Source organism: Balaenoptera ricei, chromosome 13, assembly GCF_028023285.1.
Source record: "Balaenoptera ricei isolate mBalRic1 chromosome 13, mBalRic1.hap2, whole genome shotgun sequence".
Taxonomy (NCBI): Eukaryota; Metazoa; Chordata; class Mammalia; order Artiodactyla; family Balaenopteridae; genus Balaenoptera; species Balaenoptera ricei.
In genome coordinates, this window is record NC_082651.1 from 31,751,130 (window position 1) to 31,766,134 (window position 15,005).

Below are 15,005 nucleotides of genomic sequence, written 5' to 3' on the forward strand. Positions count from 1 at the left end.
TGAAGTGCACCACAAAAAATTATTTTCTTTCTTTCCAGCGTAGACAGATTCACTCCATTAAGGTCACCTGAAACTCACTAGGTCAGGTGTTTGGAGCAGGCCAGAGTGCCAGGATGACCGAACCCTAAATATCAGATGCTGAACTTTTAGGCTCATGATTTATTCTCTCCCTCCTTCCATCCCTTTCTTTCATCCAGGTTCTTCAGCTCTAAGACAAAGGTCTAAATCCCCACCCCATCCCCCAAACCAAGAGTGCTGGATGGGAAGAGACAGAGGAGCTTCCTGGAGTTCGGGCTCCATTTCCTGGCTCTGGGGACTCACACTTGAGCATCCACCCACTCCTGAGTCACTTTACTTCCCTTCTTCATGCCTAAGGCAGAGCTTGGTTAGGGGTCCTAGAAGCAGTTCCCGCCCTGGAATGTCAGAAGGAGCCAGTGAACACACAGGGAAGTCTGGTTGGTGAAGGATTCAAGAAGAAGCAAAGCAAAGACTTTTCTCATGTGAAAATGGCCAGTCTAGAGGGGAGCTCAGAGCAGGCACCAGTAGATACACGCTGAAATAAATGAACAACTGGATAGCAAAATCCACAAAAATGTAGACTTTATTTAAGAAGTCCTTGAGATATAAAAGAAGACAAAGGCAGGGTCCAAGGATAATAGAAACCTAACCCCTGAGTGTCAGAGCACTCTAGGTGTAAAAGGAGATGGGAGTGGGGATGGGAAGGTGGGTGACTTGGTATTCTTCTGGCTTCAAAAAGTCAGAGAGCCAGCTAGAACATCCTGGTACTGGTTATAGATTCTTTACAAAGGTGTTTACCTGTGGGAAAGAGAAAAACTGAAAGTTAATTTCACATTTTCAGGAGACTACACAATAGTCCATCCATAATGCATATGCAGCCAAGCCCATGAGTTTTTGTGAGGAAGAGAAAATAGGTATGGAAAGGAAATGTGACCTGCCCAGGGTCCTACAGTATCAAGTGGCAGAGCTGGATAGAATCCAGAAGTCTCATTTCCCTAGTTCTAGAATACCTTAGAGGAGGGAGTCAGCTGGAAAGCACATATTACAAGTCAAGTATTTAACAGTTATTGGCCCACAATATTAGAGAACAGGGATTATATTAGTAACTTCTACAAGGCCCCACAGGCTTTGGAGTGTGAAATGCAATTTGAGGCACAATGCACAGGGCCCATACTGAAGTCTGAAGCAATAAAAGTGCAAAAAAGGAAAACTACTAGAAAGCAGGAGTTAAGGTCTTCCCCACCCTCTTCATGAGCTCTTCTTGTTTGGTTACTTCTTCAGAAAAATCGTCATTGACATCCAACACCAGCACTGGAATGTTCAGCAGGGCCTCAGAGTGGAGCCTATAAGAAGCATGAACATTTAGGGAACAGGAAAAAGATGGCAGGTTTCACATACTCACCAGTCTTAATAATTCAGAACAGATCTAAGGTCACATACCTTCTTAAGGAAATTTCATGTAAACAGTAGTTTAAAAAGAGAATTCAATAAAGTTGGCTGGGAAGATAAGGCTGAAATTCCTCTTTAGTCTTGAGACTGATACTGAAGGTCAGAGCCTCAAACATTTTAAATGGACACCACACCAAGCCTGAAGGGAGGAAAGGCTGAAACTAGGAACGTCAACTTAGTACATTGACAATTTCTCTAAAATTTTTCAGCCCTTTACCCTGAGCCAACTATGTCATCATCATCAATCACCATGGTCAGTCAGGGGATGTCAAAAAACAAAAAAGCTGGAGAAATAGAATCTAATAAAAAGTTTCTTAGAATATATAGATTATATCCAATATTAAATTTCTGATTTGGATAATGCTTGACAATTCCAACCACTTCCAGAACATTCTGAACCTGCTTAAGGAGCTGCATGTTGAACTTCCTGAATTTTAATGACCGGCTGCAGGAAGGCAGGCCTCTGTCCACTGCTGCTCTCTTCTCCACTTACGGGGTTGTTTTGCGGACAAGCCAGGCTTCATGCTGAGCATGAAGCTGCTCAAGATACGCCAACTCAATTCCTTTCTCCTCTTCCCTGGCCCTCAGGTGTAGTCTCTTCAAACAAACCTGAAAGACAATCCCAAGGATCTGCTGAGCTCTTTGGTTATTTCGGCTGTTACAAAAGCTGGGGTGCTCTCAGACCCACTTGCCATGTCTATCCTGGGCACGAGCACTACGCCTTTGCTTCTGCTGCCTTGTTTTTTATTCAATCACAGGTCAATAACAAACATCGTCTACCCTGGGAACCTGGAATAACCTTTTTTTCCTCCTCCCAGCCACACCCAGGAAGTCACCGAACTCTCTTTAATCTCTCTCCAGCTGGCTCTCACCTTGCCTCTCTCGCCTCTGCCCTGGTCAGGCCCTCATCATCTCTCACCTGGGCTACGAGCAAGAGCCTTCTGGCTCCCTGCCTCCTGGAAGTGGTGAAGCATGTGGAAAGAGCACAGGCCCTAAAGTCAGAAAGTCCAGGGTTAAACTCCCATCTTCACCAGGCAGCAGCAGGGCAAGCTTTGTGGGCTTCCATTTCCTCCCCCTTCATCAATCCCACGGGTCGCTGTGAAGATTTACAGAGGGAGCCCGTCAAGTTCCTGGCAAATGCTGTCCTTCCTCCTAGTTTTCCTGCTCAGTCCACCCTTCCAGAGTATTGCAATATACAGTTGTCCCTCAGTATCTGTGGTAAGGGGGGGTTGGTTCCAGGACCCCCTTAGGATACAGATATCCAAGGCTGCTCAAGTCCCTTATGTGTATGAAATGACAGTGGGCTCTCCACATCAGTGGGGTCCGTGTCTGCAGATATGGAGGGTTGACTGTAACGGTATTACTCTCCTTGCTTAAAATACCTCACAGGGTCCTTATCGCCTTCAGCCCCGGATTCAAGGAAGTATGAGTAACATCATATTTACCAAAGGGTAAGTAATTTGAAACATCTCTTTCATATCATATCAAACACTCTCTCTGGGGCACGATGCAAATTCTGCATAGGTCAAAGGTAAAGAAGTAAAAAACGTGAGGCTTGAGACTAACTCTCCATCCTCCACTCCTTCCAGAGTGTGCATAATTTCACTCTGGTCAGAAAGTTTGAAGCACAATGGCTCAGGGAATGTCAGCTTCTCCTTTACTGGTCATACAAGGCCATTCCCGGAGTCTGGCCACCCCTCCTAACTCTCCACTTTCAACTTCCTTAGCTCCTTCCTCCCCTGGACCCACGGCTTCAGCCAGATTTGACCTCCTGCCTGCGGTACAGATCAAGCTCTTTCACATCTCAAAACTTTTGCTCTGAATGTCTGCTTTGCCTGAATTGCCTTCCTTCCTCTCTCTGCCTGGCAAACGCTTTATTATTCAATGTCATCTGTCCTGGGAAGAACAAGTAGATTAACTCACTGATTTAGGACTTCTTTCAAACATTTAAACTTTATTCCCAAATGTAAACTTTATCCCCAAACGTAGGGTACAATATCCCTAAAGGTGCAGAGTCTTTGCTGTTTCCCTCTTGTGCCATCTTTCCTCTAAGGAAAGAAAATCATATAAACACACATTTCATTTATGATCTTATGTCCAACTTTTCAAACTGATTAACACAGATCTAACATGTTAATACTTTTAGCCCTTATCCCTTTTCATCTCTTTCCCCTGAATTAAGAACTGCTCTAAACTTAGATGAAGTCCTTGTCCTAGGGATTCTATAATCTAGTTAGATAACAAGTAAAACGACATACGAAAAATAGCAAATCAAGTGCTGAACTGGGAGGTTTGGATCTTAAGTGCGGCGGTCAGATAAGGGAGGCAGCAGTTGGGCTCAGGCAGTCAGAGGCGCTTCCCGGAAGAGGCAGGGCTCTGCCTTTATCTCTGGTACCGGCTTACTCAGCACCACTCTGCGAGCCAGGCGCTACGCTAGGCCCTGGACAAACACAGACCCCCAGTGGTATTTCAGCTGTATCAGGTGACAGAGGGAGGTCTGCACAGGGTGCTCTAAGGGCACAGTGACTGGGGAAGACCCAGGAGGCAGGCCAGAGTCCGTCTGGTTCAGGGCTGAGCGCAGGGCCTGGTAGAGCAGGTGGTCAATAAGTATTTGTTGCACATACTCACTGAACGTTTTCCTTCCTGACCTAGTCTATCTCTATCGACCTTTTGCTCCTGCTTTAATCTTTTCCGTTTCTGCTTTCCTTTACTCTGAACCTCCCCTTCTGTCATCCTGCCCCTACTGACATCCTCAAACTCAGCGCTGACTGCTTCGAGGCATCTCCCCTTGTTCCCCTGCCTGCCCATCACACAGCTTTACACCACTGACTTCCTGCTACCCAGTTCTCCGCCCCACTGATGACAGACGTTAGTGACTTGTTGTATACTTTCAGAAAGATTCACGCATTTCACATTCTTAACCCCACCTTTAAAAAAAAACCCCAGGGCTTCCCTGGTGGCGCAGTGGTTGAGAATCTGCCTGCCAATGCAGAGGACACGGGTTCGAGCCCTGGTCTGGGAAGATCCCACATGCCGCGGAGCAACTGGGCCCGTGAGCCACAATTACTGAGCCTGCGTGTCTGGAGCCTGTGCTCCGCAACAAGAGAGGCCGCGATAGTGAGAGGCCCGCACACCGCGATGAGGAGTGGCCCCCACTTGCCGCAACTAGAAAAAGCCCTCGCACAGAAATGAAGACCCAACACAGCCATAAATAAATAAATTAATAAATAAATAAAATTTTAAAAAACCAAACAAACCCATACATATAAAAGGTCTCCTACCACACACTTAGTTCTTATTTTTCTTTACTTAACAATACGTCTTGAAGATTGTTACATGTCAGTATAGTACTTTCTAGTTCTTTTTCATGACTTCAGAGTTTATCAGTGCATGGATGGAGCATAATCTATTCAACCGGTCCCTACTGATGACTACTGGGCTGTTTACAATAACTTGCTATTGTAAACAATGTTGCCTTGCACATGAACCATTTTGCCTATGTGGGAGCATATTTATGGAGTAAATTCCAAGGAGCATGATTAATAGGTCAAAAGTATGTGCACTGCTAGTATACGCTGCCAAACTGCCTCCTTAGAGGCTGACCGATTCACATTCCTGCCAGCAAGGTAGCTTCAGGATTTCTAAATATAGCAAAGCTACCTAATTTTCCTGAGAGAAAAATATTATCAGAATTAATGAAAATGCGTATTTTTTAGAATGTGGCTTTATGGTTTCAATTATACACAGGGCAGAGCAATTCTTTTTATAAAAGCTATAATTATTCATTCATTGCTGGCAGGCAAACATTGATGCTAAAGTCTCTCCTGCTAAACTGGGCTAACATTTCCCTTTGCACTGTTAATTTGCTTAATAGAGCAAACTTTTCTTCCCTCCAGAAGCCTAGGTAAACTTCTATTTTGAGCATTTGCCATAATTGTTGCTTTACTGATATGGTTACAACAAGTTCTTTAAAGAAAAAAACCTGTGCAAACAGTGCTTTAGTCTGGTCCCTCTTTACCTCAGCCCTCATGGGGAGGACATACTGAATGTGAACAGGAAAGACAGTGCAGCTGGAAATGACGGCTGCCCGTTCACTCCCCTGCCCGCCGCATCCCCACCCCCGGAAGAGCTGCTGTCCGGACTGCTTGAAGTCAGAGACAGCAACTGGACAGTGGCTGCTAATGGGTCTGGCCACTGTGCTTCTCAAGCCCAGCATCCAGGTGCCACTTGTTCCCAGGCCTTTGCAGCACGCTGTGTCCAGGTTGCAAACACGGCCTGGCTCTTGGAGGCACACTGGCCAGCTGCACTCTCTCTTCCTGATTCTATGGGGCACTGAGGCCCAGCCATTTCTCTTCTGATTTTTTACTGTTGGCTCGCTTGCTTTTTACAATTTAGGGGACAGTAGGTGGGAAGGAGCAAAAGGCCCTACTTGAGCCCATCCCTCGAGCTCTAAACGTAGCCAGGGGACTGAGCACTGGCACAGCTTTCTACACAGAGATGTTTTCACTTCTGTTCTGCTCTTAGATATAGTTCTCTTTGGGTCTCACAGAAGAGGTCAGTGATGACTTCAGGGGAAGGATATCGACATTCCTGGTTCCTGGCTCTAATACCATCAAAATAGCACCAAAATCCCCATTCAATATCAAAATGAATAAGCTATTTTTTTCTACCATCAAGTTGCAGTAATCCTTCAACCCTTATTCTACCCCAGCTGAAATACTCAATTCGTCTCTCCAAAAAGATGTATCAGCCACACCATAAAAATAACAGTCACCACCACCACTGTCATCATCATTGTCTCTTCTCACAAAGTCATTCCAAGTACACAAAGAAGTGAGGAAGACTTTCTTCCTTCCCTTGCTGGGTCCCAGTGTCCCAGCAGGTTAGGTTAGGTTAGGTTAGGAACCAGGAAAAGGCTAGGTCAGTACTTTCAATTCTTCTCTTAATGCTTAGCCCCTCAACCTACTTCTGCTTTCAACTATCCATCCCATGAACTCCTACTGGAAACCTGTCACCTCTTCAAAATCCAACCACAATCTTCACTCAGTTCAAGTCCACAATGCTCTTACTCAACCATGAGCCCTCCTGGGGGCCAGGATTTTCCTCTCATCCTGAACCCTACACTCAGCTACTTCAAACCATCCTTTTGGCAGGGGTCTCCTTTTCCCCTAATCACTGACACCAATCCCCGCCCCTACAGTACAGTCACCCTCATAATTGGCTTCGTCTATTCCTGCTCCCAGGCAATGAAGACTACTGTGGAAGAAGCCATAAATACACAAGGCAGCTACTTTCAGCTTCATTCTTTTCACAGAAGGTTCTCAGCCCTCTGGCTTCACTGCATCTCTAGCTGAGTTTCACTTTAAACCTGAGATCCTATTTACTTCTGTGGAATCTCTTTATTTCCTCCTATGACCTAGCTTCTGCCTCACAATCTTCAGAAGCTCCTGACACAAAGAGCCCCAACACCTGGTGCCTGTCACACCCAAGGCATTCAAACTGGTCAGGCCCTTCCATCCGGTCCTCTCGTCTCTGGCTCCTGTGAGCCTGTGCAACTGGGGCTCTCCCACCCATTTTCTGATCAGTCAGTCTGCTCTCAGGCTTCCCCCTTCCACGAGACTCAGTCCTGTCTCTAAAAGCACGGCCTCTAGCTTGAAGGGAACTTTCCCTCCTAAGATAATGTGGTATATCTGGCATTTGACTGTATGTCAGATATTTGTCTAAAAAGGTGAGAACAACACAACCCTCAAAAAATACCCCCTGCCTTGACTCCCACTCCAGAAGAGCCCTTAGAGATCACTAGTGTGAGACACTGGATTTGACAGACAAGGACCCCTCTGGGGAAAGGTTTCCAGGGCCTGCCCACGGTCACTGCCTGTTGGCAGAGCCAAGGACCACTGCTGTCTCCAGAGACTCCAGTGCTCCTGCCATAACATCACCCTACTGTGGGCTGGGCTGGCTCCACGGTCCAAGTCAGAGGGTCATGGGATGCAACTTCCACAGTCCATCTTGCCTTCCCAGTGGCATCCTTAAGGTTCAAAAGGAGACTATAAATTAGGATGGTATCAGGATGAGGTGAGGAAACCCTTTTCCTCCTCCTGACATGCTATTCAGGAAACCATCAAGACCATCACAGACTCTGATGACCCAGTTAGAGGGAAGGAAAAGCTGAGGCAACTGGTTACAGGTTAGCTGATCAGAGGGTCGAAGCTGCAGACCCTGGTGATAAATATAAAGCCCAATTTTCTCTATGTGGTTGCTACATCAAGAAGGACCCTTTCTACGCACAGCCATTTGCTTTAGCCCTCTGCTTCGGAAAGCCTGTGGGTGCTCACGCTAGGATGGGAGAGTACGCATCCACTGCTCTCCATGCTCCAGGTAATACCCACAATCGACTTTCTCCAACTGGAAAATCAGGGGCTCAGAGAACATCACCTCTTAAGTTTCATATGGCCCTAAAGTCTAAGGCTTTAAATTCTGTGTTACCTGGGGAGCAGCCTGGAGGTAGATGAAGCCATGTAATCTGAGCCGGCTGGCAAACTCCTGCAGGAGAAAATAATGCCAGTCCTGATAGATATGCCATTCGATGTCACTGAGGGAACCATTTTCAAAAAGAGTCTTTGCAAAGATATACCTGGTTGGAAATGTAAGTAGGATGGGGAGAGGGGAGGAGAATGGGAAATGGAATGAAAGGCCAAAGAATGAGAGAAGCAAAAAAAAAAAATTATCGATAACCAACTCGTTCCATGTCTGTCCAAACCACTTAACCTTTCTAGCGCCTCATCAATCTTTTTTTTTCTTTTTCTTTTTAAATTGAAGTATAGTTGACACTTAACCTTTCTAGTTCCTCACCCATCTTTAAGAAATCTGAATTCTTCACCTATGTCTCTCCCTCCTTGCTCAACACTAAGATGAGAATAGAATTTAGACTTTAGAGGCCGAAATCACAGCTCTCTGGATGGATTAATCCACTGGAAGAAAAGGGACACTGAAAGAGAATATCATTGGTCACTAACAATTTTCCCTGCTGGAAACCAGTCAAAACATATAGCAAATGGTGCATGTAAACTCAAACTTGCATGTAAACTCAAACTTTTAAGATTTCTTTATTATTACTGCAAGTAAACCCCCAAACAAAAAGCCAATCTAGTATAAAGCACCCACCACTTTTAATTTAAAGACTCAAGCCTGAGAGGGCAGACAACAGAAGCAAGAAAAACTATAATCCTGCAGTCTGTGGACCAAAAACCACAGTTACAGAAAGATAGAGAAGATGAAAAGGCAGAGGGCTATGTACCAGATGAAGGAACAAGAAAAAACCCCAGAAAAACAACTAAATGAAGTGGAGATAGGCAACCTTCCAGAAAAAGAATTCAGAATAATGATAGTGAAGATGATCCAGGACCTTGGAATAAGAATGGAGGCAAAGATTGAGAAGATGCAAGAAATGATTAACAAAGACCTAGAAGAATTAAAGAACAAACAAACAGAGATGACCAATACAATAACTGAAATGAAAACTACACTAGAAGGAATCAATAGCAGAATAACTGAGGCAGAAGAACGGATAAGTGACCTGGAAGACAGAATGATGGAATTCACTGCTGCGGAACAGACTAAAGAAAAAAGAATGAAAAGAAATGAAGACAGCCTAAGAGACCTCTGGGACAACATTAAACGCAACAACATTCGCATTATAGGGGTCCCAGAAGGAGAAGAGAGAGAGAAAGGACCAGAGAAAATATTTGAAGAGATTATAGTCGAAAACTTCCCTAACATGGGAAAGGAAATAGCCACCCAAGTCCAGGAAGCGCAGAGAGTCCCATACAGGATAAACCCAAGGAGAAACACGCCGAGACACATAGTAATCAAAGTGGCAAAAATTAAAGACAAAGAAAAATTATTGAAAGCAGCAAGGGAAAAACGACAAATAACATACAAGGGAACTCCCATAAGGTTAACAGCTGATTTCTCAGCAGAAACTCTGCAAGCCAGAAGGGAGTGGCATGATATACTTAAAGTGATGAAAGGGAAGAACCTACAACCAAGATTACTCTACCCGGCAAGGATCTCATTTAGATTTGATGGAGAAATCAAAAGCTTTACAGACAAGCAAAAGCTAAGAGAATTCAGCACCACCAAACCAGCTCTACAACAAATGCTAAAGGAACTTCTCTAAGTGGGAAACACAAGAGAAGAAAAGGACCTACACAAACAAACCCAAAACAATTAAGAAAATGGTCATAGGAACATACATATCGATAATTACCTTAAACGTGAATGGATTAAATGCCCCAACCAAAAGACATAGACTGGCTGAATGGATACAAAAACAAGACCCATATATATGCTGTCTACAAGAGACCCACTTTAGACCTAGGGACACATACAGACTGAAAGTGATGGGATGGAAAAAGATATTCCATGCAAATGGAAATCAAAAGAAAGCTGGAGTAGCTATACTCATATCAGATAAAATAGACTTTAAATTAAAGAATGTTACAAGAGACAAGGAAGGACACTACATAATGATCCAGGGATCAATCCAAGAAGAAGATATAACAATTATAAATATATATGCACCCAACATAGGAGCACCTCAATACATAAGGCAACTGCTAACAGCTATAAAAGAGGAAATCGACAGTAACACAATAATAGTGGGGGACTTTAACACCTCACTTACACCAATGGACAGATCATCCAAAATGAAAATAAATAAGGGAACAGAAGCTTTAAATGACACAATAGACCAGATAGATTTAATTGATATATATCGGACATTCCATCCAAAAACAGCAGATTACACGTTCTTCTCAAGTGCGCACGGAACATTCTCCAAGATAGATCACATCTTGGGTCACAAATCAAGCCTCAGTAAATTTAAGAAAATTGAAATCATATCAAGCATCTTTTCTGACCACAACGCTATGAGATTAGAAATGAATTACAGGGAAAAAAACGTAAAAAGGACAAACACATGGAGGCTAAACAATACGTTACTAAATAACCAAGAGATCACTGAAGAAATCAAAGAGGAAATCAAAAAATACCTAGAGACAAATGACAATGAAAACACGACGACCCAAAACCTATGGGATGCAGCAAAAGCAGTTCTAAGAGGGAAGTTTATAGCTATACAAGCCTACCTAAAGAAACAAGAAAAAGCTCAAGTAAACAATCTAACCTTACACTTAAAGAAACTAGAGAAAGAAGAACAAACAAAACCCAAAGTTAGCAGAAGGAAAGAAATCATAAAGATCAGAGCAGAAATAAATGAAATAGAAACAAAGAAAACAATAGCAAAGATCAATAAAACTAAAAGTTGGTTCTTTGAGAAGATAAACAAAATTGATAAGCCATTAGCCAGACTCATCAAGAAAAAGAGGGAGAGGACTCAAATCAATAAAATCAGAAATGAAAAAGGAGAAGTTACAACAGACACTGCAGAAATACAAAGCATCCTAAGAGACTACTACAAGCAACTTTATGCCAATAAAATGGACAACCTGGAAGAAATGGACAAATTCTTAGAAAGGTATAACCTTCCAAGACTGAACCAGGAAGAAACAGAAAATATGAACAGACCAATCACAAGTAATGAAATTGAAACTGTGATTAAAAATCTTCCAACAAACAAAAGTCCAGGACCAGATGGCTTCACAGGTGAATTCTATCAAACATTTAGAGAAGAGCTAACACCCATCCTTCTCAAACTCTTCCAAAAAATTGCAGAGGAAGGAACACTCCCAAACTCATTCTATGAGGCCACCATCACCCTGATACCAAAACCAGACAAAGACACTACAAAAAAAGAAAATTACAGACCAATATCACTGATGAATATAGATGCAAAAATCCTCAACAAAATACTAGCAAACAGAATCCAACAACACATTAAAAGGATCATACACCACGATCAAGTGGGATTTATCCCAGGGATGCAAGGATTCTTCAATATACGCAAATCAATCAATGTGATACACCATATTAACAAATTGAAGAATAAAAACCATATGATCATCTCAATAGATGCAGAAAAAGCTTTTGACAAAATTCAACACCCATTTCTGATAAAAACTCTCCAGAAAGTGGGCATAGAGGGAACCTACCTCAACATAATAAAGGCCATATATGACAAACCCACAGCAAACATCATTCTCAATGGTGAAAAACTGAAAGCATTTCCTCTAAGATCAGGAACGAGACAAGGATGTCCACTCTCACCACTATTATTCAACATAGTTTTGGAAGTCCTAGCCACGGCAATCAGAGAAGAAAAAGAAATAAAAGGAATACAAATTGGAAAAGAAGAAGTAAAACTGTCACTGTTTGCGGATGACATGATACTATACATAGAGAATCCTAAAACTGCCACCAGAAAACTGCTAGAGCTAATTAATGAATATGGTAAAGTTGCAGGATACAAAATTAATGCACAGAAATCTCTTGCATTCCTATACACTAATGATGAAAAATCTGAAAGAGAAATTATGGAAACACTCCCATTTACCATTGCAACAAAAAGAATAAAATACCTAGGAATAAACCTACCTAGGGAGACAAAAGACCTGTATGCAGAAAACTATAAGACACTGATGAAAGAAATTAAAGATGATACCAACAGATGGAGAGATATACCATGTTCTTGGATTGGAAGAATCAACATTGTGAAAATGAGTATACTACCCAAAGCAATCTACAGATTCAATGCAATCCCTATCAAATTACCAATGGCATTTTTTACGGAGCTAGAACAAATCATCTTAAAATTTGTATGGAGACACAAAAGACCCCGAATAGGCAAAGCAGTCTTGAGGCAAAAAAATGGAGCTGGAGGAATCAGACTCCCTGACTTCAGACTATACTACAAAGCTACAGTAATCAAGACAATATGGTACTGGCACAAAAACAGAAACATAGATCAATGGAACAAGATAGAAAGCCCAGAGATTAACCCATGCACCTATGGTCAACTAATCTATGACAAAGGAGGCAAAGATATACAATGGAGAAAAGACAGTCTCTTCAATAAGTGGTGCTGGGAAAACTGGACAGCTACATGTAAAAGAATGAAATTAGAATACTCCCTAACACCATACACAAAAATAAACTCAAAATGGATTAGAGACCTAAATATAAGACTGGACACTATACCATGTTCTTGGATTGGAAGAATCAACATTGTGAAAATGAGTATACTACCCAAAGCAATCTACAGATTCAATGCAATCCCTATCAAATTACCAATGGCATTTTTTACGGAGCTAGAACAAATCATCTTAAAATTTGTATGGAGACACAAAAGACCCCGAATAGGCAAAGCAGTCTTGAGGCAAAAAAATGGAGCTGGAGGAATCAGACTCCCTGACTTCAGACTATACTACAAAGCTACAGTAATCAAGACAATATGGTACTGGCACAAAAACAGAAACATAGATCAATGGAACAAGATAGAAAGCCCAGAGATTAACCCACGCACCTATGGTCAACTAATCTATGACAAAGGAGGCAAAGATATACAATGGAGAAAAGACAGTCTCTTCAATAAGTGGTGCTGGGAAAACTGGACAGCTACATGTAAAAGAATGAAATTAGAATACTCCCTAACACCATACACAAAAATAAACTCAAAATGGATTAGAGACCTAAATATAAGACTGGACACTATAAAACTCTTAGAGGAAAACATAGGAAGAACACTCTTTGACATAAATCACAGCAAGATCTTTTTTGATCCACCTCCTAGAGTAATGGAAATAAAAACAAAAATAAACAAATGGGACCTAATGAAACTTCAAAGCTTTTGCACAGCAAAGGAAACCATAAACAAGACGAAAAGACAACCCTCAGAATGGGAGAAAATATTTGCAAATGAATCAACGGACAAAGGATTAATCTCCAAAATATATAAACAGCTCATTCAGCTCAATATCAAAGAAACAAACACCCCAATCCAAAAATGGGCAGAAGACCTAAATAGACATTTCTCCAAAGAAGACATACAGATGGCCACGAAGCACATGAAAAGATGCTCAACATCACTAATTATTAGAGAAATGCAAATCAAAACTACAATGAGGTATCACCTCACTCCTGTTAGAATGGGCATCATCAGAAAATCTACAAACAACAAATGCTGGAGAGGGTGTGGTGAAAAGGGAACCCTCTTGCACTGTTGGTGGGAATGTAAATTGATACAGCCACTATGGAGAACAATATGGAGGTTCCTTAAAAAACTAAAAATAGAATTACCATATGACCCAGCAATCCCACTACTGGGCATATACCCAGAGAAAACCGTAATTCAAAAAGACACATGCACCCGAATGTTCATTGCAGCACTATTTACAATAGCCAGGTCATGGAAGCAACCTAAATGCCCATCAACAGACGAATGGATAAAGAAGATGTGGTACATATATACAATGGAATATTACTCAGCCATAAAAAGGAACGAAATTGAGTCATTTGTTGAGACGTGGATGGATCTAGAGACTGTCATACAGAGTGAAGTAAGTCAGAAAGAGAAAAACAAATATCGTATATTAATGCATGTATGCGGAACCTAGAAAAATGGTACAGATGAGCCAGTTTGCAGGGCAGAAGTTGAGACACAGATGTAGAGAATGGACATATGGACACCAAGGGGGGAAAACTGCGGTGGGGTGGGGATGGTGGTGTGCTGAATTGGGCGATTGGGATTGACATGTATACACTGATGTGTATAAAACTGATGCCTAATAAGAACCTGCAGTATAAAAAAACAAACAAAACAACTAATACTAAACTTTCATTGGGTTATTTGTATGGAAACATGTTAATATAAATGTTTCAGACATTACATGAAATTTCTAAAAATCTTATATTTGTATTTGTATGGAAATATGTATGGAAATATGTTAATATAAATGTTTCAGACATTACATGAAATTTCTAAAAATCATATTTGTATTTGTATGGAAATATGTATGGAAATATGTTAATATAAATGTTTCAGACATTACATGAAATTTCTAAAAATCTTATATTTGTACTTGTATGGAAATATGTATGGAAATATGTTAATATAAATGTTTCAGACATTACATGAAATTTCTAAAAATCTTATATGTTCTGGTATAATGTTATAAGTAATAATCCTAGTTATTACTTTAAAATGTATATCTCAGAAATAACTAATTTTCTTGTCAACTGCATTATTATGAACTGTCATCAAATCTTTAACCGTGGTCATTTTTAAGTCTTTTGTCATTTACAGACAGTTCTGGGTGTACTCTGATGATTTTGCAAATATGTTCCTATAAAAGGGTTTCATCTTCAAGAAATACATGGAAAAGACTCTGACAAGTACAGGTTTCTGGTAACGGACTGTACTGCTGAACTGAATGAATAAGCATTTTCAGAACTCTAATGAAAAACTGATGAACTCATAAAAGTGCTAACAAAAGATCAAGATGAAAAAAAAAAATTAATTACATGGGACTGAGTGAACTGATGAGGATGAGTATAATTTTTGTGACTTTCTGTCTGAATTA

The 15,005-nt window shown here is 41.4% G+C and overlaps 1 protein-coding gene across 8 annotated transcripts in view; it reads right to left on the reverse strand.

Moving 5' to 3' along the window:
* Nucleotides 1-583: 583 nt before the first annotated feature.
* Nucleotides 584-15,005, reverse strand: part of DGUOK (deoxyguanosine kinase) — a 43,031-nt gene continuing 28,609 nt past the window's right edge. For 3 of the 8 annotated variants that reach the window (XM_059942398.1, XM_059942402.1, XM_059942403.1), the window contains 4 exons: nt 7,954-8,101; nt 1,961-2,076; nt 1,262-1,361; nt 584-816 (listed from right to left, as the gene is read on the reverse strand). In XM_059942398.1, coding sequence (XP_059798381.1) covers nt 790-816; nt 1,262-1,361; nt 1,961-2,076; nt 7,954-8,101 — 391 coding nt within the window. In that variant the 3' untranslated portion in view covers nt 584-789. Of the gene's footprint in view, nt 817-1,216; nt 1,362-1,960; nt 2,077-2,386; nt 2,460-7,953; nt 8,102-15,005 lie in introns of those variants that run through there. The other 5 variants (XM_059942399.1, XM_059942400.1, XR_009506397.1 and 2 more) reach the window with 5 other exon arrangements.